The sequence below is a fragment of the Caloenas nicobarica genome, chromosome 13, assembly GCF_036013445.1.
Source record: "Caloenas nicobarica isolate bCalNic1 chromosome 13, bCalNic1.hap1, whole genome shotgun sequence".
In the NCBI taxonomy this organism is placed as follows: domain Eukaryota; kingdom Metazoa; phylum Chordata; class Aves; order Columbiformes; family Columbidae; genus Caloenas; species Caloenas nicobarica.
In genome coordinates this window covers 4,755,382-4,781,026 of record NC_088257.1, presented here as the reverse complement: position 1 = coordinate 4,781,026, position 25,645 = coordinate 4,755,382, and the positions used below count along the sequence as shown (strand labels likewise).

Below are 25,645 nucleotides of genomic sequence, written 5' to 3'. Positions count from 1 at the left end.
TGCAAGTATGTGCAAGCTAAAGGTAGTGAGCTCTTTTTGCAAAATATGCAGTAAAATTCTTTTTTTTGTGATATTGAAAAACTGTCTTAAGACATTAAAATGTATAAATAGAACAACAACTTTGGCAAAAAATCACAAAAAATCTACAGTATTTATAACTACATACAAAACACAACAGCAAAGAAAAAATATCAGGTAATGCATCTTCAGAGCTTTGCTGCCTCATTGACTAATAGTTTTTAAGAACACTTCCCAGATAACGATAGCAAAATTTTTGTAAAACTGAAGCTATGGTTTTGATTGGAAACCTTTCTAAGAGCCCTCCCCCCGCCCCCCCGCCCCCCAACTCATGTTTCCATTTACTATTCAAAAGCAGTTACCTGTTGCTTAATATATTATGGTACAAACTGAGAGGGTCGACTGATACAGGACCGATCCTAGCGGGATGCTGACAAACTCGTGTGCTTTTAGAATGTGAGGATGCAGAACTGCAGATGAGTCTGTTCTCGTTCTGCCCCATAAAATCGAACAGGGGAAGGGGAGGGGGCTGCACCGAGCCCCCCGCGCGGCGGCCGCAGTCTGTGTTGGTCTGTGCAAAATCCAAGTGGCATTTTATGCACAGCTCGGGTGACATTAAACCTCAAGAAGGCCACTCATTTGGAAAGAGTCTGATGTATAAGCTAATGGGAGCGCCCTGCTAATCTAATTCTGCTGTTGTAGCATTATATCTAGAGGCACTGGATTTTCAGTTCAAAAGGAAATGTGTTATTTGCATCCTTACCTTTTCTTTCACCAATTTTTTTGTTGTTGTTGCATTATTTACAGAATTATTTAGCCTGATATTAAAGAGAAGTTGCTAATCCCACCCCTCAACCCACCCTCGTCATCCAAAAATACCATCTTTCTAGGGAGTGGTATCTATTTAATTAGAACATTAAAAATGCATCATATTAGCTAGTAACCACTGGATAAGCAACCTGTATGAGCTGACCCTTAATTAAATGGCCATAATTCTTCTACGAAAAACTAACTGGCACTTCTATTCTGTCCCATACAGACTTGTATGTAAATGACACCTCTTCATTTTTCTTTACACGGCTTTAAAAAAAAAAAAATCATAAATTAAAAATGTGGAGTTCCATCTCTAGTGTCCCTTGTGTAATTGTATGATTTATAAAAGACAAATGGTGTTGAGTTAAATCAAGCCTTTAAAAAAAAAAAAAAAAAGACGAAAACCAATTAAAAAAAAAAAAAAGGAAAAAAAAGCAAGGCCCCACCCCCCCTAAAAAAAAAAAAAAAAAAAAAAAAAGTGGATTTTTTTAACCAACATACAATAAATATTTCTCCCAGGTATTTGGGATGGACAACTTGAATCAACACCTTGCAATTGTAGGTTGTTAATTTCAGTATTTGCAAGGATGGCGATTTCTGTTTTATTTAAAAATCCGCAGTTATTGTAAGATTCTTCTTTATTTCTTTTATTTTTATTTTTAAAAAGGCCTGAGTAAAAAGTTCCACTCTGGGACTTGTATCAGATTCTCTCTGAAGCAGAATTCAACTTCTTCATTAATAAAATTCTTCAAGGCAATTCTTTCACATGGGGGGAACAATCATGCCAGATATAGCTGTCAGAAGGAAAGGGGAGGAGGGGAGAGAGAGAGGGGGGAAAAGTTACTTTAGTGCATTATCAAGCAACTTTCCAAATCCTCAGAGCTTTTAAGCATTTACTGTCAATGTACTGAGCTTCAGCTGTACTGTGAATTAAATTTATATTTAAGTATCATCCAGTAGAGACAACTATGTACACATTAATCATGGGAAGTCTCATTCTGATCAGAAAGTGGTTTAAATTATAAGTGATTGCTGAAATTAGTGGTTTTCTTGCAGAAATAGTGCGCTTCCCTGATATCAGAATCAGACCCCAACTTCATTCTCTGATTTTAGTTTCAAAATCTCAGAATGCTCAGGAGGCTTAAACCTGACCCACCTGTTGCTACGCATCCTATTACTTTTTTAAAAGTAAAGCAGATAGTTGCTCCACATATGAGCAACTGGCTGGGATCCCGTAGGTCCCCAATATTACAGATCTGGTAGGGTGTTCATTGCATTAGGCACTCACAGTGGTTCATTCTCCTATGCCAGTTTTCTCTTACAAGTTCAGTGTTCAGCCCTGAGACTTATGTATGCATTTCCAGGTGCTCAGAAAAGGACTTAAACTCTCAAATCCAATTTTCAAGTTGAAATATATCGCTAACTGGTGGTTTAGCAGACTGGCTTCTCATGGTTTTATTACACTCGTAGCAGACATCACCAACTATATTGAGTGAGTCATATGTTAATGTTAATTTAGGATTTTGAAAGCTGAATCATCAGTATTTATTATGCTTCCCCAACCTCATTTTCCATGAAACCACCACCTCTCTTAAAGAGGAGACATTCGTTACAAGTCAACAGGTAGAGTCTTCCACCTAATGTGACCTCCAGCTTGGTCTCCTGCTGTTTACCAGGCATATCAGATGTAACAAATGCCCAAGTGAGCAAGCACAACATTACAGGAGGTAGTCATGCAAGTTTATGATGAAAACTATAACAGCAATGCATCTTTAAAATACCAGTTGTATGGTTACTTGCGAAAAAGGTAGAGAACAGATTCGCCTTCAGGTTGGCGGCACTTCATGGACACATTATTTAAATGCTAGAGCTGCCTGCCATCACAGACATCTGGACATGTAATTTCTTAAGGAAGAACTCAAACCTGCGACTGGTGCTGATTCATTGTGCTTTAATTACAGCTGCAATTATTTGATAAGGACAGAGCCAAAGTAAAAGACTCACAGATTCAGGGTTGGAGGGGGAGAGGAGGGAAATATTTTCTCCACAAACACCACCATATGTGCAAGAATTACAAGTCTAATCAACAAGGGGAGAACAGCTCGAGTAAACTGCACAGATTAAATGAAATAAAATGAGAGGAGAAGGCGAGAATGCAAAACACATCCACATGTTTGCAACAGACCATCCTCAGAGGTGACATGTTGCAACTATACGGCAGCACTTAAATTCTTGGCATTTGGAATTCAGCAATGTTTCTATGTGGAATCACTGTACTGATTGTTTCCATTCTCCATGAGGGCTCTTTAAGGAGCTGGGAACAATGATAAAAGGGATAGGGAGGTGAGTTAAGTTGCTTAGGCCTACAGCAAGGCACTTAAGTGACTAGCATAGAGGACACCACTTTGTCTTAGATGTTCCTTGCTGACGTATTCCCTGTCATGGGCTTTTTTGGCTCCATCCTGGAGATAATGTGAGGATGCATTTTCTTATAAGCTATGCTGTCTCCTTTATCTCAAATCATAGGATGAATCCAATGCTGCCTTTTTTTAAGAATCCTTGCCAATTTAATCAACACTGGGTGAAACAACAGCAGCTTTGTTTAAAAAAAAATTCTCTAAGCGTTTTATTTCAGCAGCGTCTCAAATAACAAGTTCTGAATCCTCACAATTGGGCTGTCTTTTTCATACATGAGACTGAAAAAGAAGCAAACCCAAGCCAAGCAACACTCTCACTGTTGTGGTTTCTCCCTATTCTGCTCTTGGGATCCTTCCATGCGGGCCAGGATATGGACCCTGAATCATGGACCTCTATAGCATCGGTAAAGTACGTATTGACAGCAATGGATACAGTCAGCCTGACTAATTCTGCTGTTCACCTACAGCTAAGGGCGAGAGTGTAATTTTCCCCATCTGAATATGTGAAAGATTCATGAGGGCAAAGACCCGAGACACAGATTTTTTGTCCCAGTTCTCCTTCTAGCTCATTATCTTACGTCAAGTGGTTTGATTTGTTTCTGTTTCTTATCTGAGGATAACAATTTCTATCGCTAATAGTAAAGCACTTGGAGATTTCTAGATGGCAGGTGTTTAGCAGAATATAGGGGTGGAACTGCAGTGCTTGGATGTCAGTGCCGCATGTTACAGTGCAAGGAAAAGCAATAGTGACAACAGTGCTCCCTTCGTTACTGCTCAGATAAGCAAGGAGTTGAGCAGATGGGGAGAGCCTTCCTATATGTGATGAGTGCAACTGAGCAGAGTCAGATGGATAATTCATCCTCTGTGCATACCACTTCAACCTTTTTTTGTCCTTTCTAGATTCTAAATTTAGTGAAACTTTAAAACGAGATATTGTTTTACTTTAGAAAAAATACCTACACTTCAGAAAAATGTCAAAATATTATTCCAAGAAAAAAAAAAAAGCCTTGAGCTAAAAGATTCATCAAAACCAAATAAATTTCAACAAGAAATGGCCAAGAATTGTCTCTCTCTTGGGACAGCATAGCTGTCTGCCCCGGGTAAGAGCCCAAATAAAGGTGACATCATTGCAACTGCTCCCTTAGACATTTCCCTGTAGTTACATATCAGCCACGCACCTTTTGCCATTGGAAACAATTGGTACAGATGCAGATCTTCACTCATTTTTTCAAAGCATTTTTGTTTTTGAAGAGCTCTGAAATTCTGAATTAAATTACAAGGCAAATGGCAAAATGATATCTTTTCTGCCTAAAAGCTTTGATATTTCCGTTCTTTCCAAGTCTTCATTTGTATCTTTCTATTTTTATTCCTTAAGTGCTACATCTACTCATGCAAATTCTCTCAGCTGTAGCATGTTATTGATCCTGAAAAGAGATACCAGTGCGTAACAGTGCAGGTATGAGACCACACCACCTCCAGAAAGGGAGGGCATGGAGTAGAAAAACTCTCACCAGTGGGCATTATTTCATCTATCATATACTAATTTGTATTTGCTGCTAGCAAATTACAGAAATAATGTATTTTGAGTTTTACAAAATTGCATGGCAAAAGGAACAACAGATAAGCCTAGCTGTTGTTTTAGTGAGTTCTGCTGATATCTAAGCTACATAAGGAAAGCTTGATTGCTTTCTGATGTATCCAGAAGCCCAAGAGAGATAAGCCAGCCTCCTCATACATGGTTGTTTATTTAAGCAATAAGGCACAACAGGCAGTGCATTTCTGAGTGATTATTACAAGCCCCAGGTGGTGTCAGGAGGCATGGGACTAAAGGCTGTCTTTAACTCACAAAGAAGTTCAGAGATGACCTAGAAATGAACCATCTCTTGGTGTCTCATTCCTACTATGAAAACTGAATTGCTAAATAAAAATTAGGGGGGACACTCAGATCTCTGTGGTTTCTGGGCACCGCAGATCTGGATGTGACATAATGAGGTGGCAATCAGCAAAACCCAGTTTTGTCCAGTGCTCTCAGCTCATCCCATAATTGCTTTTCATAACTGAGTATGTGGAATCTGGGTATTCCATGTCTTGTCAAAGGAAAACAGTGCCTGAAAAAGCTTTTTCCTGTTATTTGCTTTTTCTCTCCACCCACAACATCAAGTTGGGACAAGGTGAAGAGAAGAAAAAAAACATTAACGTTAACATGTTCAAAAGCTTCTGGCAGTCAACTCTTAGCTCCTTTTCTACTTTTTGATTTGGAGGTGAAACATTTTTAGCTGTTGCCTTTAAAATTTGTAGCATGTCAGCAGTGCTAAATTTTTTAAATGCACAAAAATTAATCTGCTAAACATTAAAGCTCATCTGATTTTTTTGTTTGTTTTATTCCTGACACACACTGCATTTATAACAAAGTCCTGACCGAAGGTACACAAGTTCTGCTTATAAGTTCCTAGTATTTTCCCAATTTCTGTGTGCCTGCAATGATTCCTCCTCTGAATTCACCACTGTAAAATGCACAGAGGATAATGCTTTCCTCCAGTTGCAATAGATCCCAGCTTTTATGAATGAATTCCTTCCACTCTGTCTGCATATAGATTTTTTTGGCTGTTAATGGTGCTATCAGCATTATGCCTGCAAGCCCGGCATTTCTCTTTCCAGAGGCTGTAGAGTGACATGTGGAGTCTATGGAACGATCCTCCCCCCACCCTGCATATCTCCTTCTGAACGTGGCTTTAAAAATGATGGATTTTCTTCCCTGCTCGATGCTCTTTGGATAATTTGCACAGGCACGTGGAAAGGAAAACAGACCTGAGGTCTGGGGGAAGCACAACGCATACTGCAAAGTCTTTCCCACCTCTGGCACAGTTGGAGGCAGCTGGGTGCATCTGCTTATGGAAACGCCTCGGTTTAAGCGAGCATGAAAACAACTCTCTCGGCACACTAATGCGTCCTGAGGTAATTACACAGGAAGGTTTAGGCACAGTGTTGTAAAACAGGCTGAACCAAACAATGAAATGGGCAGTGCTGGGCTTTGCAGCATCCTCAGTTTGACAAGCTTTTGTCTGTCACTCCCTCGACGCTTCGAAACATATTTAGGTGCTAATGCTGGAATACTTTGTAATGAGAGGGGAAGGGATGCAGAAAAGGAGCAGCCCCTTGATACCAACAGTTGAAGAGGCTTTCAAAAAGGCCCTGCACCATTTATGGAATTAATTGGCACAGAAGTACATTAATCAGTGGAAACTAATGTTTGCCCTGGTATGAGTTAAACTGGAAAATGCTGCTGTTAGTTTGTAATGTGTCTTCTATTTATGAAAGGCAAAGATGTGTGCCAAGCTCTGTAACGCTCTATTGCTCTCAGTAGGATTTCTGCACAAGTGTACTATGACAAAGGAAAAAAAGGAAGGGAAGATTGAGTGACGTACTTCAGGAGAAGGCCAGCCCCTGGAGAGACCCTGCAGTGGAGTACTTGCTAGAGTCCACAAAAGACTGGTCTGATAAAGGACGACAACAGGGAATAAGAGAGGAAAGAAAGAAAAAGGATGGTATTAGTAAGCTGAAATATTACTTGTTTTTTATCATAACAGTAGGTCTGTGCTTTAAAAGACACAGCTTCTCAATTTAGCAGTATTAGTCGAGTTAGAGACAGGGTGGTTGCCAAACACCTGCACAGTACTAGGTGGGCTGGTGGTGGAGTCCAGTTACTCTTTACTTTAGGACAGAGACCACCAGGGATCCCCCATTGTCTTCTATCCCCTTTGACAACTCAGTGTGGTTTGGAGCCTGGCAAGGCACTGGGAACTGATGGGTTTGAGAGAAGCCATCTATGCTCCGGACTTGGTTTCACCTACCTTGCAGGCTATTGCCATTGGTGCTGGTGCAGGTGGGAGGAGGAGAAGTTTGCGGTCTCACGACAGGCGCAAAAGCACTCTTCTGTTTCACCGCTGAGACCATGTTGGCTGGTGAGAAGGAGAAAATCCCAGAGGAACTGCTACAGTTTGAGGGGAGGCTAGTGGAGGAGGCCATTGTCGGACTTGATGGCACAACTACAGGAAAAAGAAGACCCCCCCGAAAGGCATTTCTTAGTATTAGATAAACAGCAGGCTGCAGAAACAAGACCACTCTGCTTCTTGGATGCACTGGGTCTAATTTCAAGTGGCCAAGGCCTTTATTGCAGTTAGATTTCTGGTTGTTCAGAAAGTGTGATCAATCGCTACAGGTAACCCACATGTTTTGTTTTGCACGTGTTGAGGAGCAGTAATTCTTGGAGATCTTAAACACTCCCTTAATCCTCTGTCACTGCAAATCTTTATTCTTACAACAACCCTGTCTTGCCAACCTGTTTCAAACTTTTCTAGTGACTGGCATTAGCCACTGCCCTGGTCCGAATTTGTAATGTTTTTATGTAGGTGGATAAGAGGGAAATCAGACTGTGTAGGTAACTCAGGGGTTACAGAACTGATGGACAAGGAGAGTGGTTAAAGTATAAATCTGGATCTAGAATTTTTAACCTGGAAAGGTTTGAGGTTTTTAACTGGCCTGCAAAACCAGCATTTTAATCTGTGCTTTTCTTGTAGTGAGATGGCTCCAGAAAGACCTATGAGGTTTCAGGGAAACTTGCAGAAGGTAGAGAGGTCTCAGTGGTGGCCCAGTCAACCTGCTTGTCAAAAGTCAGCAAAAAGGTTTGGGTTTCTTTCCCCTATCAACCCCTGCAAGAACTAGGATTTAAAAAGAGTTATTCTGAAAACTGTGAATGTATATATATCTCTCTCTCTCTCTATGTACACACACACATAGATATATATACCTATACATGGAGGCTGTCTAGCAAAGCAACCAGCGAGATGGCCACTCTGACAATTTTTATTCCTTTGGTCTCCTGGCACTAGTGTTTTCAGCGTCTGTTGCACACACAAAAAAAAAATGTGGATGACTGACAGAGTTTGTGTTTTTATCTCCCAATGGGAGAAACCATTAAACCTTTCTCACAATGGCAACTGATGCTTTCTGTGTTACAACTACTAGTAGCAAGTCAGTCTCCAGCTTCCCTGTATCCATCAGCTTTGGGACAGTTTCTACTGTGACGACTTCCCAGGAATTCTCAGTGACATGACAAACAGTCGTATTTCTCATGTGACCATTTTATTTATGCACAGGAATGGAACTGGCATTTAGTAGCTCACCCGAGATGGAAAATTTTGAAAATGAAGGTCTGTGCAATAATGGTCAAGACAAATAATTCTCCCAGAGCATCTGTGACCACCATCTGAATACAGTCAATACAACATTCTCATTCAGAGCCATCGACTGGAATCTCAGCTGGACCAGCTAAGCAATGAAGCCGTTCTGGTTTACATCAAGTGAAGATCTGGCTTTAATGACAAGACTGAATCAAATGAAAGTCGTTAATTTTTCTAAATAAGTGTAGACATAAGGCTCACCTTTTTTTTTTTGAGGGATTGAACTGATTGTCCAAAATGCAAATCTGCCATATAGGAGGTTTGGTTTTCAAATCATATATCCTTAAAACATAATTTTACTATATAGTGGGATAAATATCTTTGGTTCGTGTATTTATCATTGAGTTTTAAGTGAATTTGTTCTCATGAAAATAAAGCCAACTACATTTATATTCAGACAGCATTGTCAGACCAATGGTAAGATCCCGCACTTTCATTCTTCGTTCTGTTTAGAAACTGCTTGTATACATGAGGGTTCTATGAATAATTACATATTAGAGGGTGAAATGCCTATCATCTGGGCTTTGAATTATTATTTTATTTGCATTTATGTAGATAAAAATCACCCTATTTAAGTTCTTATTTGAGAATCTGATATCATATTTGTTAACACTGAGGAAATCAATTAATGGAAATTAAATGTTCAAAGTTTCACAGTCTGACAGATACAATCTTGGTCTGAAGTCACTCTGTGTCTGGAAGTACTAGCTAAGGGAGAGCAATCAAAGCACCTAAATTGAATTGCTACTATACAGCAATTAGTTTATTGATTTAATTAAGAATGCCACCTTTTAATTTTCAGGTCATGATTGAAGCATTTTCTGATTCAATGGATTAGGCATTAGCAGAATGACAGATATACCAAGAAAACCTCCCAAAATATAGCTAGAATAGAGAACCAGGGCTGGGAAGTGAAGTACTATTCTAAAGAGGACTTCGTTCATAAATATGAAATAATACACTGCTAGAGTATTTTAAATGCATTACTGGCATCTGCTTCCAAAAAGAGATGTCTCATCAATCATGTTATATTATGAATTCAGAGTGCACAGATTCTATGACAGTAAATTCAACTTAATAAGTAAGGTACTTCGTAACGTTACTTGTTACATTATTATTAGAGTAGAAAAATAATAACTGGTTAGCAATCCCCAGTTTATAAGTACTAGTTATGTGGGTAAATATTTTCTTCTAAATTTGGAGCAGCTAAGAAGCCTTGGAGGCAATTTTTCAAAATCAGAGTTACTATCCCTTTTTTTAAATTCTGAATTCTAGCAATGCAATTCAAAATAATTCATTACTGCTGTTTACACCACTAAACTTAAGATTTTCTCCGTAAACCTTGGTATGTTCAGCAGTCTGTTTGTCCTGTCCGTGCAAGGATCTCAGCCTATAAACCTATTTATATGACAAGACCTTCTGGCCTGATTCTTCTACCAGCTTTCTGAAGATGTCAGTGGAATCCTTTGTGCTACATGAGTAATGTCAGCGGAGTTGGGCAGGTCCTATTCATTTAATTTTCTCATGTCAATAGGGACTACTGAGCTGTGTGAGTGGCTGCAGAGGAGGTTCATAGCCCTTTATCAGTAGAAATGCATTTATATTTAAGCAGGTTACTAGACCTGTGATATCAAAATGCAGAAAGTTAGTCCTGCACATAAATATTTCCATAACTGGGACTGTAGATCATAAGCTCTTTATGCCATGCAGTGTATGATTTGTGTGACTTACATGTTTGGGGCATTCACTCTACAGACACTAAACCACAAACTCTAAGAGCCATTGTCACAATTTACTAATACTAAGCTCTCAGTGAAGTCAATATAATACCTATTTCCAAAGCAAATGGTGTGTAAGCAATCAAAATTAGGCCCAATAGTAATTCATAATTTCTATAAAGGTTATGAACATATTATTTGCTCAGATGTCTTGGAAATATCATCATGCAGCTTATGGAAATGTCAGTCTTATTACAGCAAACTTTTCTGCTCTTCATATCTTACAGCTGGAAAAAACCTATTTTTCCTGCAGCAAAGGCCCTCAGCCTCCTGTCATATCCCATACAACAAAAAGTCATGTACTGACAACTGACTTTTGATCCAGTGCAACAGACTTTAAGTCACTTATGTCACCCCTGCTTTCTGCAACATTGAGGAGAGCATTTCTTATTTACAGAGTATAAGGTAAGTTATGAAACTATCAGCCCAAATCATGAGAGATATCATTATTTTTAAGCTCCTATGAGACACAATAATAATAAAACAGAGAATAGCATTGCTGGCAACACTGTCTTCAAAGTTCTTTGAAGATCAGTACCTTGAGGAGGAGAGAAAGGACCAAGATTTGCTTCAAGTGCTCAGAATAGAAACTAAATATTAAGTATCACAAAAAAATTCACCATCTCCTTCTAATGAAAATGCATAAAACACAGAAGAGCTATATAATACTCACTGGCATAGGGAGAATTGGCAGCAGATCCATTCAGGAAGGTTGGAGAACCGCCTAAATTTGACATTCCAGCATTCCCATAGCCATTCATGCTTGTTGTGACAGAGTTATAATTTGTCTGCTGAGGGGTGGTGCTTGGCACGTAGCCATGAGGTGACACGCTGCTTGAGTTGCGAGTAAAACCTTTTGTGGGGAGGGAACACATTTAGAAATTGGTATTATCCCAAGAACAGTTTCTTACACAAACAGCGACAAGCAAGTAACTCTGGGCTACCAAGCCGGTGGCATAGTCTAGCCATGGTGGGCATTGGGAGGTCCAGGACCACCACTACCACCACGTAACCCAAATTGTGGACCCTCACTGCCTGGGTCGCTGCTGATGGGAGCACAAAAAGGGAGGAGGGAGGCTACAGCCTTCACATCTCTGCAAGCAACCCATGCCCTCGAGCAAAGATCACCATTGGGTATCACAGGAACACTCACTCTGGAAGAGCTGCTTGTAGGAAATGGAGTAAACATGACCTACATTTTCAAAGCGAAGAGTACATGCCAACCTAAGATATGTAAAAGCATGTAGTTTTTGTTAACTCTATTCTGACATCTCTCTCATCTACTGCATCTCAGATGCTCACTGCACACTTTAGAAAATGTATGGTATATTTCTCAAAGTAGTGGGATATCCTTAGTCTTTTTGCCCTGGTCTGATCATGATCTTGGTAGAAAATGACTATCGAATTTGGCACCAAGTTAAAATTTTAGTCTCTACTTAATTCTGGAAATGATCGTTGGTGAAACTCATATCCAAGTATCCAAAAAGGAATATTTCTAGAAGCACAGAAATACAAAATGCATCTTCACTGCTAACAGAAAAAAAAAAAGCCGGCTTTTCTTCCTACCATACAGTGAATCCATAGAATATTTTAATCTAAAAATAATTCATATGTTTTTAGTGTAAAGTAGAATAATTTTGTCTGCTTTTCTAGTAAACAGCCTCATTCTAATACTTTCTCATTAAAGCGGATTTTTAAGTTGGATAAAAAATAGAGCTGAGCAAAGGAGAGGGGGAAATGCAAAAGGTTTTTACAAAAATCTTCTTCACTTTTTTTTTTTATTATTATTTTGAACTGTAGGAACTAAAACAACATAGGTTTTATATGAAGTGAAAACAACTTTATTTTAAAAATTAAGCTCTGAAAATGCCCTTGTAATTATTTCTAATTTTAGCTAGTTTCATAATTTAGAAAAGTCTCAAACTCTGAAAAAAAAAAAATCGGTGCCAATAGTATGTCTCTTGCAAAACCAAAGCAAAACCAAATGGAAAAATATTCAAGGGATACTTTTGTGTTATAAAAAAATGCTACATGGGGCCCATCCATGTTCAGGAAAATATTTAAGCAAGTACTTAACATTTAGTACATGCTCAAGTCGATTGAAATCCTTTTAAAATTAGTGGAATTTAAACACAAATACAAGTGTTATTTTCAGCAGAAGGAAATCTATTTAGATACATGCGGAAGTGCTTTTCCCAAATTGGGGCAAAGTGACTAAAGAAAGGCCCATCTCATGACTGCGTTGTGTCCTTCAAAGGTTGTGCTTGCATACGGGATGGGGTCTGTCTAGCCTGCAGATTTGAACCATCACTCTTTCACTGCTCTTCATGATTCCCTGACTTTTATCAGAAAAGGTTCATAGAGAGAAGAAGACGAGTCTTCTCCTGACCCTGATTGGTGGCTTGTGAGGCTTCGGAAACGTTGACAGCAAGTTGACCGCTAAAGGAATTCACTCCCATCATTCCGGCATGGACTGACGTGTTAGCAAGGGCGGGGAGCTGGTTGTGGTTGCGGGGGACACTGTAGAGTGCTTCTGCGATGTCTGCTGCTCTTTTCAGGATTATTTCCTAGAGGATAAGAAGGGGAGGGGGAAAAAAAAAAAAAATAAAATAGTTACCAATGTGCCTCTGACAAACCTTTTCTTACACTCTAAAATGAAACATTTCCCTGTCCAAAGGCAAAAACTAGATGCTTTTCTATCTAGACCAGTTGGCTGACTGATAGCTAACACTTAAAAGATCTGCTGCCTTCGTGACAAATCCTGACATCTGCGGTAAGAGAGTTGGAAGTTTCAGTCCCAGCGGCCACACTTCTATATAACAAGACCAACTGGCAGAATGAGGCTGGAGCTTAGACTTACTCCACCTTAAAGCTGTCTTTAGGGTAAGATTGAAGCATCACTGGTGGCAATACATAATACATATCATTGTCCATATTATATAGTATCTGCTGAAAGTGGGCAAATGCCTTCAGGGTTAATAGCATGTTGCTTTTAGAAGCACTAAATTCGCACCCTTTAAAAAAGAAAACAAGCAAACTAAACCCCACTGCAGATATGACATTGCCCTCTATATTTATTCTTGTCTCACATTGTAGTATCATGTACCTTTAGCCCCTGATCTATCTATACAGCTAAGAAATAGCCATATTTTAGAATTGCTGAAGGAGAATGCATTTACCTGGTTATTATGTGGCATACCATAGAGTGCTTCTACTAAATCAGCAGCCCTCTTAAGTATTACTTCCTGTCAATATAAAAACAGATGCATTGCTCTGAGTTCAATAAACTCCTTGTGGGGAGAAAAACAAATATTAGAATCTTTTTATACTCTTCTATTAGTTGCACCGTGGTTTGTGTGTTTTTTTTTTTCCCCCTCCCACCAGGTGCACCTTAATTGTAACAACTCTCAGCAACCACCGAATGGTGTTAAATCACTAGTTCATCCTATTCGCACACACGCTTAATCAAGTCAAAAGGTGAGAATCATTGGTGCTGCAAAATAAAATACATCACTCAATTGTCTCTACCATCTGCACTATAAACCACTCATCGGTTTATTGCAGAATACAATCCTGAGGTCATTTACTAGATTACTGCAATCAATGTCATTCAGAGCATGTTATGAATCCCTTCAATGTGTTTATTTTATTCTTAATTGCATACTGCAGGAATTGTGACCTTACCCAGCAGGCCACGTTCAAAAGATATCCAGTCAAGCCTGTGCTACTGGTAGTGTAACCTTTCAACTTCTTTGGTTTGTATCTGATATGATGGGTCAGGGCAGGATCCATGTACATAAAATGCTGCACAAGAGGAGAACACGTGCAGTACGAGAGAATGGCCCAGTACGGTGCAGTGTTTCCTGGAAAAATTCCTGCATGGACAGCAGAATTTAGAACAGTCTGGGATTTATTTCTCCATTTGGGGCATTTTTTTTCCCCTCCATTTTCCTATTTGTTCCTTTTCACTTGATATTTCTTAGAGTATTTTAATCTGGCATGCAAGTAATAATATTTCCTGTGTTCTTACATTTTACAGTGTGGAAAAATCTCTATCAACCGTACTGATAGAAAATGTAAAAATGCATTGCAGAGTTAAACCAGAAGACATTTTTTTCTTATTCTTTCAAAGCATGTAGCAGATTCCCAATTGCCTGATCAAAACCAGTCAAGACTGTCCTTTGATTAAAACAATATATTTTTGTAATTCCCAGCCCCTAAGCGTTGCTCTAATATACTAACATGATGCTATTCACCACAGTATATTTCTGCAGGTAGCTTACAAAAATAGAACCAGTTTTAAGGATTTTACAGTTTTCTACAAAGTTAAACTTTCTAACTTAAAATATGTTACACAATAGCCATATTTTATACCAAAAAGAAACAGTAATGCTCAATTTTCATATACTGTAGACTCTGATCAGAAAATAGAGATATAATTGCGTTCATTTTGCTGTCACCATAACCTCTTCAAAATCCTTGAACAACTCTTCAAATGACAAGCTTTTAGATGCATATTAGCATTTTTTTCAATTTTAAATTCTCTATAATATAAGATAAAATAGTTGTCATACTGCAGTAACTACTTATGACATATATAATGTCCTAAATTCAAAAATGAGATGGAGGATTTTTGTACTCCTAGTAAACATTTAGGCTTGCTTTCTGCTGCACACACCCCTCTCTCAGAATACACATTTAAATTATGTTCCACATATGAAGTGAGAGGTAATATATAATTAATGGTTTTTTATATCACTACATCAGAAACAGATTCTGAGGAGTTAAGTTGCTAAAGCCTTTATTTTTTCTTTTTGTTGTGGTTGTCTCATGGTTGTTGTTTATTTTATTTATTTTTTAATTTTTGTGTGTGTATGTGTGTAGCTTGACCACAACATCTAGCAGTATAATCATGGACAGACAGACTACAAACAACATCCAGGTAAAATCAATCAATGTTGCTTTACCAGAATCATCAGAACACTGAGTTGCCCTTTTTACCTCATACTGAAGATACAAACTAGAGAAGAACAGAGATGTTACTGAAAAATGTTATCTTTTTCAATCCATGATTTTAGGTGGAAAATTACTACACAGGTGTTTGACTTTGCAAAGCAGGATTTATTTCACTTCAGGAGAAATTGTTTACACTATATATTTCACTGATGGAAAATGAGAATGTGGTACAGAGCCGTCAAACTGCTTTGGAATATTGTTAACCTAGGCTGTCATTATGCCAAATTACTAAAAAAAAAAGGTTTAAATAGTCATTTTGGCTCAACCTGACTAATCATAGTTATTTATGTAATGCTGAGCCAAAACCCTTAGAATGCATCTAAAAAGAGATTGAAGACCACGTTAAAAAATGAGGTAATTACATGGAATCTTACAGCCGCTCTACCTAATATCAAATATATTCCAGTTCTTAAACAGCGGAAGTTCTTTGATGACATATCATATTGCATGTAAATAAAACTAATTTTCATGATGGTTTATTGAAATATGCTTGACAAGCAGCATTCAATTTTCCTAGCTAGTCAATGGTTATATTTTTTTTTACATTTTCAGAATCTGTAAATTTTAGTTTCATACTTTCTCTAACAATATTTTCACACAATAAAAGCATTTTTTGTTTATGATATTTTCAGATCATACAAAGTAGATGTTACACGAAAACTGCTGTGTCAAATAGTGGTATCTTCTATTCCAGAGCTAGCGGTAGTTGTTATATACACAAACTAGCTTTAAAAATACACAATAAAATGCTATTACAGACATGCTTGAGATATTAACTTCCTGTGTTCTGAACGCATCTTAAACCCTTTCCAGCTCTGCTTAAATTACCACAGAAGCTACTGTTACGACTCCACATACAAAGGAGCCCCAAAAGTCCTCTATAAGTTAGAGCAACAGACCTTGCAAGGTGCTCGGATTGCGGTGACCAGAAAATTGTTCTCACCTCCATGTCATTACGCTCCCAGTGAAGCAGCCCCCGAGCATGTTTGTGTTCGGGATCTAATATATTGCCTTTCAATCAGAGCCGAGAGCCACTGAACACACAGACGGAACATGACGAGCAGGTCAGGAAAGCAATAAAGATTTTACAGAGCTGTCCAAGGTGCTAAATTTACTCAATAATGGGTTTGGCACCATAGTGTTAACCTCTCATTTACTACCAGTTTGAGGGACTAAATTGAAGTAGCTGACTTCATTTACCTTGAAATGTATATTTTATGACATTATGTAAGTAGATTGAAAGGGCACTGCAGTTTTAACAATTTAAAGGCTAGAGCATGTTTAAGATGAAGCTCGAATATTTATTGTGTATTGCACTTAAACTATATTGTATATTAAAATGCATTGATTAAATTTGTAAAAGGTATTATTAAAAAGGACAGCTAATATAAAAGATCTATGTCTTTTAAAATCCAATTGATACTGCAATGGTGATAGATAAACAGATAGGTGGACGGAGCAGCAGACAGACATATCAAAATGTGAGTGAAACTCACATTCTATAAAAAGAAATCTCTGCCGAAGCTCAAGTTCTGTTACGTCAGATATTCTTTTGTTCACAGAAATTCTTCTTTGCCTTCATCTCAGAAATCTGGATTTTCATAGCATTAAGTGGGAACCATGTAAGGTCCTTCCAATTGAATATGCAAGTGAAAATATTTCCTGAGAGAGACGGAGTTTGACTGAAGCTAATATCTAATTTATGGGGGAATTTGTCAAGAAAGATCCACTGTTCTATTAATGCTAAAAGTCTGACAGCTTTTGGTTTAGAATAAAGGACTTCAGAGCATTTACTTAGAGCTAACGTGAGGGTCTTCTTGTCTTGCATTTGATTTCAAATGAGCATCTTCTTATTTCTATAAAAATAACAATTTAACAAATATTGAAAAGATTACTTTAGTGATTAAATATGATGCATCAGAACTGTGCCCTTCATGCAGCTACACACCACAGATCCAGAGTCCATTTTTATTCCAAACTGAAGCTGATTTTCTACTGAGGGATTTTTACTTCTTTAATTTTTGAAACAGGCATAAAATTAAATATTTTAATCAATTTTTCCATCTGAAAATACTAAAGAGTATTTACGTAAGCAAAAGAGGAGGCTGGGTAATGAAGTCTGCTGCAACTTTACATATTCCAAAATTACTGTAGGAAGGATTGTATAAATCATACCAGAATGACTGTGCTTTTGAAGCACAAAAACTGAAATTCAGACTGAATCCACTTCTGACAGAATGTACCTTGAACCAACATTACAGCAACTTTGCATGTTTTATTTGTGGCATGCATTCGCTTCAGAAGGAATTCATTAAGATCATGAAATTTGCATTTCAAGTTTTATCATGATGAAAACATTTTGTGTCAAGTTTTATCATGATAAACACATTTTGTGTCACCTCCTAAAAAAATGGAATATTTCTTCTCTTGACAGCTGCTTACTTTTTATTCAGCAACTACTGAAAAAGCCACTCTGTGTCCCAAAAGGGCTGTGAGTCTAGTCAGATAAAGGGTATCTAGAGTTACACTGAGTTATTTGGCTTAAGTAACTAAATTAGATAATGTTCAAAGTACTTGTTAAATCTAAATGAGTTTTGTCAAGAAGAAGCTGACCACAATATATAATACTCAGCAGCCACATATTGTATTATTGAGACCACCAAAGGATTTATGGACTTGTGGAGGGTGTGGGGGGGAAGCTGTTCTAGCATACTCTGAGGCATTTATCTTATGTGTTGTCTAGATATCATATCACCTTCTAATGCTCTTTAGCATTGTAATACAAGAGAGAGCCCATTCATCTTCTGAGGGGGTACTTAGGGATGATGATATCATTCATACTTCCTTGACTCTTATGTCTGACCTCCTGCCTCTGCCTTCTAACTTCCTACTCTCATGGCTACTTGCAAGAAAAAAAACTCTTCTGCAGAGTCAAAATGCTGAACATCCCTTCTTCACCTTGGAAAGGTCACATTCTGAAATCTCCAGTCAAAATGACAACAATCTGTTCTCAAACTTTTGCTTTGTTTTTCAATGAGTGAAATTATAAATGTGCTAGTTAAGGATATGTGTTAGAACTAAGTTTTAAACTTATACTTAGAATTTGTGTGCACATTATCTTTTGAAAGATAAAGATAAAATTTTGATCACCACTTTCAAGTGTAAAGGCAAACCCAACGTTTTGGTAGAGAGCCATTTAGAAGGATGCCACACATTTGAAATGCTATCTAGCTTGGTATACAAGAGTTTCAGCCTGTCCAGAACCTCCTGTCTCCATGTCGACACTGAGCACTGTATTATTGTATCATTTTCAGCAATTATAATTTTATAAAGACTCATAAAAGCCATTCAAAATGTAAAGACCCTCCATTTACTGTAAAACTAAGGGAACTATGCCAGCCTAATGGGAAGTATAAAATAACAGGGCCATTTTACTAAAAAGATATTTGTACTTGCATAAAGATGAAAACTTCTCCAGCAAACAAACAACTAAATTGTTTCCATATATTATAATTGAATCATACTGAAGAAGTAAACACCATACAGATATTACAAAGACAGGAAGGCAAAATGAGAGAGAAAGACAACACACTTCACTTGAGGGGTAAAAAAAAAAAAAAAAGCTTCTGCTTACCACTGCCTGTGGGATGGAAGTGCACTGAAATCCTGTCATCGCATTTCAATGGCAATTTCCAGAAAATAAGTCTACAGTGGGAGCTAGAACTTTAGCCTTTCCAAGCCATTTTAGTCTCATCAGCCTCCACCCAAACTGAAAATCACAGCCTAAATCTACAGCACTAAAAACAGTCATGCATGACCTTACCACCTGCTCCACAGTGAGCCAACCTTATAAATAAAATATAGAAAGCCTATATGAGGCAGCAGAAAGAACAAACACTGAAGTGCAAATGCAAGCAAGCATCTAGCCATAAACATTGAGAATCAATGATTAAAACACCTCTTAACCACAAAGGTGATAAATGCATAGCAATACAGAAAATACACCCTGTTCAAACAGTCTCCATTGCAAATACTGCTGACAGAAAGAAGGAACAGAATTATGATGATCACCTATGAATCTGTCCTTGTAAGTCTTCCATCTTACCCCTATTATTCTCCTGTTAATATAGTGTAAAAAAACGTATCAGCCCTTTTTTTTAAATCCACACCACTCATGCTCCTGGTTTTGATTTCCATAAATAATGGACATATAACAATGGTAACATAATTAGTAGCTGGCACAGATGTGTACTTCAGCTAGGTACACAGTAGCATGGAATAAACTAGCATTAATATAGTTGCATTGGAATAATTCTTTGAATCCACTGACATTTGAGAGTTTGGATGCTCCCACCATATTACATCAACTGAAGTATCTGGCAAGTAACCTGGATGGTTTTGTTGCTGAAAAAGCTCTAGAGTTCTCTGCTAATGTTAGGTCTCTAAGTCGAAGGGAAAAGAGCGAATATGTGAAAGCAGATACGTAGAAGTAAAATCACATGGCCGGTGCTTAAATCCCCTCCTTTAGGGACTTTATCCAACAGTGATTACATGACTCACATCTGTGTCCCTCAGACAGCTGTAGAACTTTGATTCTTTTAAGTATGTTTACAGTATGTCTTGCCCCAGACCACTAAGTTTACCAGAAAAAGACATATATAGCTACCTGCGGGAACCCTTCAGAGTTATCAAATTTTAACTCACGAGGTCAATCTACCTTTCATGCACACAGCGCAGAGCTGGTAGTTATTACTACGTTGTACTCTTGTATCTATTTCCATCCTACAAGACATTGACTGGTGGATGTGAGTCATATTTGGGACTCACAGTCATCAACACATCGACGCTATGGTAATTCACTGGCATCTTCTACAGCATTTCCCACAGGTTATCTTGCAAGCTCACACTGTGAGGATCTAAGGACAGATCCCTTCAGATTGAAACATAGCAAGATGACAAAAGGAAACACATTTTTCCTGCTGTACAAAAGGCTGCAGTATTTATCCCAACATGTAAAGACCAGTTCTTCTGCACATACTTTTCCTTAGTTCTGCAATCCCACCTACTATGATCACTTTGTCAGATCCAGTAAATCACTAGAAGACAAAATAAATGAGACATGCAAACTAGATCATGAATGGATAAGTTCACATGAACGCAAAATTCTTTACCAGCTTCTTTTACAGAAATTCCTCCATTTCACCAGTTTACAGTGACTTATACAATTCCCATCCATCTAGACAACAGAAACATTATTCCTGGTTTATCTGTGAATAAAAAAATTATAAGTTTATACTCTTCTCTTCTCTCTGACCTCAAAGGTTTGCCACAATGACCTAAACCCACATTTTGCACTCGAAATTCTCCTTAAATGCCACAGCTACCTTCAGTCCCTGGGCAAAATATACCAAGAGATATGTACAAAGCAATCTCAGATAGGAACCTCAGTGTTTTTTGTTTTGTTTTGTTTTAATTTACCCCAAACTATTTGTACGAGCATCTACAGTACTTTGAAGCAGTTCATTATTGAGATTAATGAACTTTAAGGTTTGTTTGGTGGTTTTTTGTTTGTTGGTTTGGGGTGGGGTTTTTTTGGTTTTGCACATATAAGATTTTCTGATAGTTCTTCCTGTGCTCTTTATAGTATGAACATTCCTATTTCTGCAGGTGAGAGTTGGGGGAAAAAAAAAGTTATTACTCAAAGTCTTCTCCTGACCATTTTATACCCATATATTTTTGGAAAGTTGTCAAAGCCCTCTTAGGGGAGAAGAATGTTTTGAATTATTTGAAGGGTCTGAACTTAAGTAAACTTAAAAAGAATCTGGAAAAATGAACAGAGACACTAAATTCTGAGACTGTCGTTCAAAGATACTGTACAGACTGCTTTAGAAGCTTTATTCTGCAGATCATATTCTTGTGCCCATTAGAAAAATTCCCTGGAATACTGGGAATTAAAAAAAGATTAAATATAGCTTGTGATTTTTTGTGGTACAATGTAGATATCTAATTATGTATTTGTTAAGAGTGAAAAACATTTTACTTGGCAAATAGACAGGCTGATATCTATTTTCCATGGTTTGTATACTCAAATAATTTCCAAACACAGGTCAAGTTGGATCACTTTTAAATTGTTCTCTCATTCAGTCAAATCTAGTATGTATTGGGTGGCATAATTCACTTGACTGCATTTAAATCTATAGAGATATATAAGCATGGTTGGTGTTGCAAGACAATAATGTCTGCTGAGTTAAATCAGCAGAGCTATCTAGCAATTAAAGTGTAAATTGTTCAAATATGTTTTGTCCATTTAATTTTCAGAGTTGGTCTTTATTAATGCATTTACGCATATGAATATCTAAGTATGCCAAACCAACTATTTACTGTAAAAAACAAGTGTTCACCTATATGCAATTAAAGACCCACCCACATTTTCTTTTAATGAAGGGAGAAAAAACCCCAGCAAACCAACACAAGAAAAAACCCCCCAGCATATCATTAAGATCTGTGAAACTGTCACTTTTCTGGATTGTACGCTTCAGGTAGGAAGTGTTAGGTAGATAGAAATTGAGAGTTCAGGTTACTTTTAATAGCAGGAGGAAAACTGAAAAATAAGACGTATTGAAATTCTGACCTACAATGATATTCCACTCTGTTCTGTGGAGAGTGAGTGCATAAAAATGTTGAAATAGAGACTGGAATAACGTTGGTAGGTTTTAGTATTACAGTTAAAACACTGCTCAGTCATAACCCCTACAAATGACTACTTTCACTTACATTTTATCATCAGTATAATTAAAAGGAGTCTCTTGAAAGGGGCATTCTCATTACAGTGAAGGACCACTTCAGCCCCAATTGAAATGAAAAGACAGACCATAGATTAGGTGTAGATACCAAGTGGTAATTTCTAGGGAAGCATAAAATGCCAAATGTGTAACAATTATATTTTATAACTATGTGTTCAAAGGATTTACAGTATTTTATTGTACAAAGAGACTTTGGTTCAGAAAGAGTACTTCAATGAAGTGCCTTGCATACATTCTAAAAATTTTTCAACTTTCTTATCAGAAAGAGAAGATATTTTAATTTACAGCCTTAAAAATTCAGCTGAAATTATTCAAAGCAGGTATAAATGTTGAATAACCATGTATTTCAGAAATTAAATGTATCCAACATTTTACAGAGATAACAGTGTCTTTCTGTGTATACCTCCACAATGTAAAAGCAGGTACACTATTTTACACAATCTAGGGCTCCTTTCTCAGTTGAGAGTGAAAAGATATATAGCATTATTAATAAAGACACTTAGATCAACCTAAAGAACAAAATTAACACACATGTAAGCCAAAATTTCTGTATCTTAGATCTCCCGCAGTACATGAACAAAAAATTGTTACATATATGTGGCATTGCTTTAAAAAATTACTTCTGTGTTTTGTTTTCATTCTCCTCTCAGCAAGCATATCATTTATCATCTATAGTCACAAATACATTCCAAAACATTATTTAAAATAAATCCAAAATGCATATCCGTGTTTATACAAGTAGCATGAGATTGTACGCTATTGTACTTAGAGGATATTTCAGTCCAGTTGAGTTATATCAACATAAGCTACATGATTGACTTTTACAACGGAAAGAAAAGGTTGTACTCAAACAACTGTTATTGCCTCAATGGAAAAAAAAAAAATCAATGAAAGTAAAATGAACAAGAGACTTTGTCTGAGTTGCAGTTAATACTACTGAAGAGCTATGGATATTAAAAGGTCAACAAATAAATTAGTCCAAGTGTTATGAAATGAATGATTTGGCTTATAATTGTATTGAGTGGAAATTGTTCACTGCCTATTAGACCAGGTAATTTTTAACCATAGTGCCTCAATTACTGTTCCATAAGCAATAATATAGTTGTAAGAGCCACTGGTTCGATCGAGTGACCTGTGAGACGCGCCAGGACAGCTGACTTCGCTATGATGGATCACTGAGCCTGATCTCCAAATGGTGCCAAAACTTCTCTTCCTGTGAGGAGATCTCATAAAAGAAACATTACTGCTATATTCATTTTACCAAAATGTTTGAGTTTTCAAGCGTCAGCAGTTGAGTACAGATTGTGAAGCTCTGTATTTCTTAGAAGAATTACGACAACAGGCATCCTATTGCTTCCAGCACTCTCTGCTAAATGGCATCATGATGGTTAGGAGGATGCTTTTTCTGCTACTCAATTGGACTGTGTTGTGAGAAATACACGGCAATCATATTTTACATCACCACGTGAACCACCGCATAACACCTAAAGCTAGGCTAGAAATGGAAACTGTAGGTGAGATTATAGACATTACTTCACACTCCTGCAACGCCCTGCGTTCAAAGATCTCAAAGCGCCACTTTAACGGGAGCAAATTAAACTTCACAACATACTTTCTAGGAAAATATTCTCTCTTCTCCACCTTCGTCAGAGACAGCCTCAAAGCGTAGCTGTTTAGCTGAAGTCACAATGGTCCATGGTTACAACCAAGACAAGTTTTGTAGGGTGAGATCATATCTTTTTATTAGACCCACTGATACAGGTGAGAGGCAGCACAGCTGGTGTGCAGGAAGCAAGGCTTGTGCGCCCAAAACCTTGTCTGTTTTTCTCCAGTTATATCGGTTAGTCTAATATAAGATAATACCACTCCCTGCAAATCCTGATAGCCTTAAACAGGGAAAATAAATTAATCAGATATTGCTTTCATGCTCTGAAGTAAAATACATGGCACTTCATGAGGAGGAAAGGCAGCAGCTGTGTTTCCCCATTGCTCCTAAGGGCACGGTGTTCCCTGTAAGCCAGGGCTCGAAATTCAGCAATAAAAGTCTCGCCACACTTCCCAAGCACTGGGCCTTAAAGGACTGTAACTATATAGTAACTACGCATATCTGCTCTCTGCCCATATATAAAATAAGCTGAAGATGTAAATGCAAATCCTGAATTATCAAATAATCTGTGCAGAAGAAACTGCAATAACAAAAGCCTAATTAGAATAGATTATACCACATACAACCAAATCCTGTTTATATTGTCACTCCGCTATATTTTTGATAAATCACTACATTCAAACAGTCCATTGGGAGGGTGATTTTCCATTTCATCTCTCCATTGAGCAAAGAAGTGCCATGTGACTGGAGTCTGAATTTCAATTTCACCAGCATACAGTTGAACTGAATATTATTTGGCACAATACAGTATACAACTGAGCCACTAAATGGCTGATTTACTAAATTATTATTAGATGAGCTCTTGCTGTTCCAAGTGAAAGTGCAGTCACTGTCTCTCTTCATGGTGTGTTCAAATTGTTCTGTGTTTAAATATTCAGCATGAGGCTAATGTGAACTGATGAACTGAGACTACAAACATTCACTTCCAATACAGACAGAGAGACAGAAATGCAACATATCATGTGGCCTGCGGAGGTGAAAATGATTTATATTTAAGGATGCTGCTGCCTACTTCCATTACTATAAGATATTCTTAATTAGCTTTGTGTTTGAATCAGGAGTTTGGAAGTGTAGCTAAAAAGCAGCTCCAAAACGGAACTAGTGATGTGCCTACGGAGGCTTCAGAATCCTGGAGAAGTGGTTCTTGAACCTGCATCTCTGTCAGTAAAATGCCACCACATTATCATATTTTACTACCTTTAGTATTTGAGTATCACCTGCAATTCCGGCCTCAGTGTTAGAAATCCTAGGAAATGCATAGGACTGACCATATTGTGTAATTCTATGACTTTTTGAGGTAGGGGAGATGGGGGGAAATGAATTTTATAAAGAAAAAAAGAAAATTAAAAAAGATACAATTTCTTTACTGCCACCTGCTGGAGTTGACAATAACCCTTTGTCATACTGAAAGAACAAGCATCTTCACTTAGAGGACAGTTACGGCAAGCATTTAAAATACTGTGATCCCAGACACTTACAGTAGATTAGAATTTTTTATTGGTGCTGTGTTGCCATAACAACATAAAGACAGCAGATGACTTAAGCTAAGCTTGCAAAGCAAAAGGCTGCTCATCTGGCAGTTAAAATGAATACAGTTCACTTCACAAGTTCCCCATATGGACCCTTAGTGTATGGTAATGAGGATACCATATGGTGGGAGAAAATGCACAGAGAACAATTGTGCTCTGCTGGATGAGTGAAGTGAGGAGGAAGTTATGAGGAAACACAGGAGAGAGATTTGTGCCTGTGCTCTCTAACTCAAGGGTTTCTTTCAGAGGTGGGGATCTCTCTCTTCTTAATCTTCTTCTTAATATATACATGCATAGAAACGACAGAGAAACATATTGTACAGTTTGCAACATCATTCATCATAAACTGTCAGCTGTGTTTGTAA

General features: G+C 37.6%; 1 protein-coding gene across 5 annotated transcripts in view; it reads right to left on the bottom strand.

The window, feature by feature from the left end:
• Positions 1-1,297: 1,297 nt before the first annotated feature.
• EBF1 (EBF transcription factor 1) overlaps positions 1,298-25,645 on the bottom strand; it is a 275,393-nt gene continuing 251,045 nt past the window's right edge. For all 5 annotated transcript variants that reach the window (XM_065643903.1, XM_065643904.1, XM_065643906.1 and 2 more), the window contains exons 12-16: positions 13,446-13,511; positions 12,656-12,833; positions 10,940-11,119; positions 7,100-7,294; positions 1,298-1,625 (exon numbers count right to left, since the gene is read on the bottom strand). In XM_065643903.1, coding sequence (XP_065499975.1) covers positions 1,594-1,625; positions 7,100-7,294; positions 10,940-11,119; positions 12,656-12,833; positions 13,446-13,511 — 651 coding nt within the window. In that variant the 3' untranslated portion in view covers positions 1,298-1,593. The remainder of the gene's footprint in view (positions 1,626-7,099; positions 7,295-10,939; positions 11,120-12,655; positions 12,834-13,445; positions 13,512-25,645) is intronic.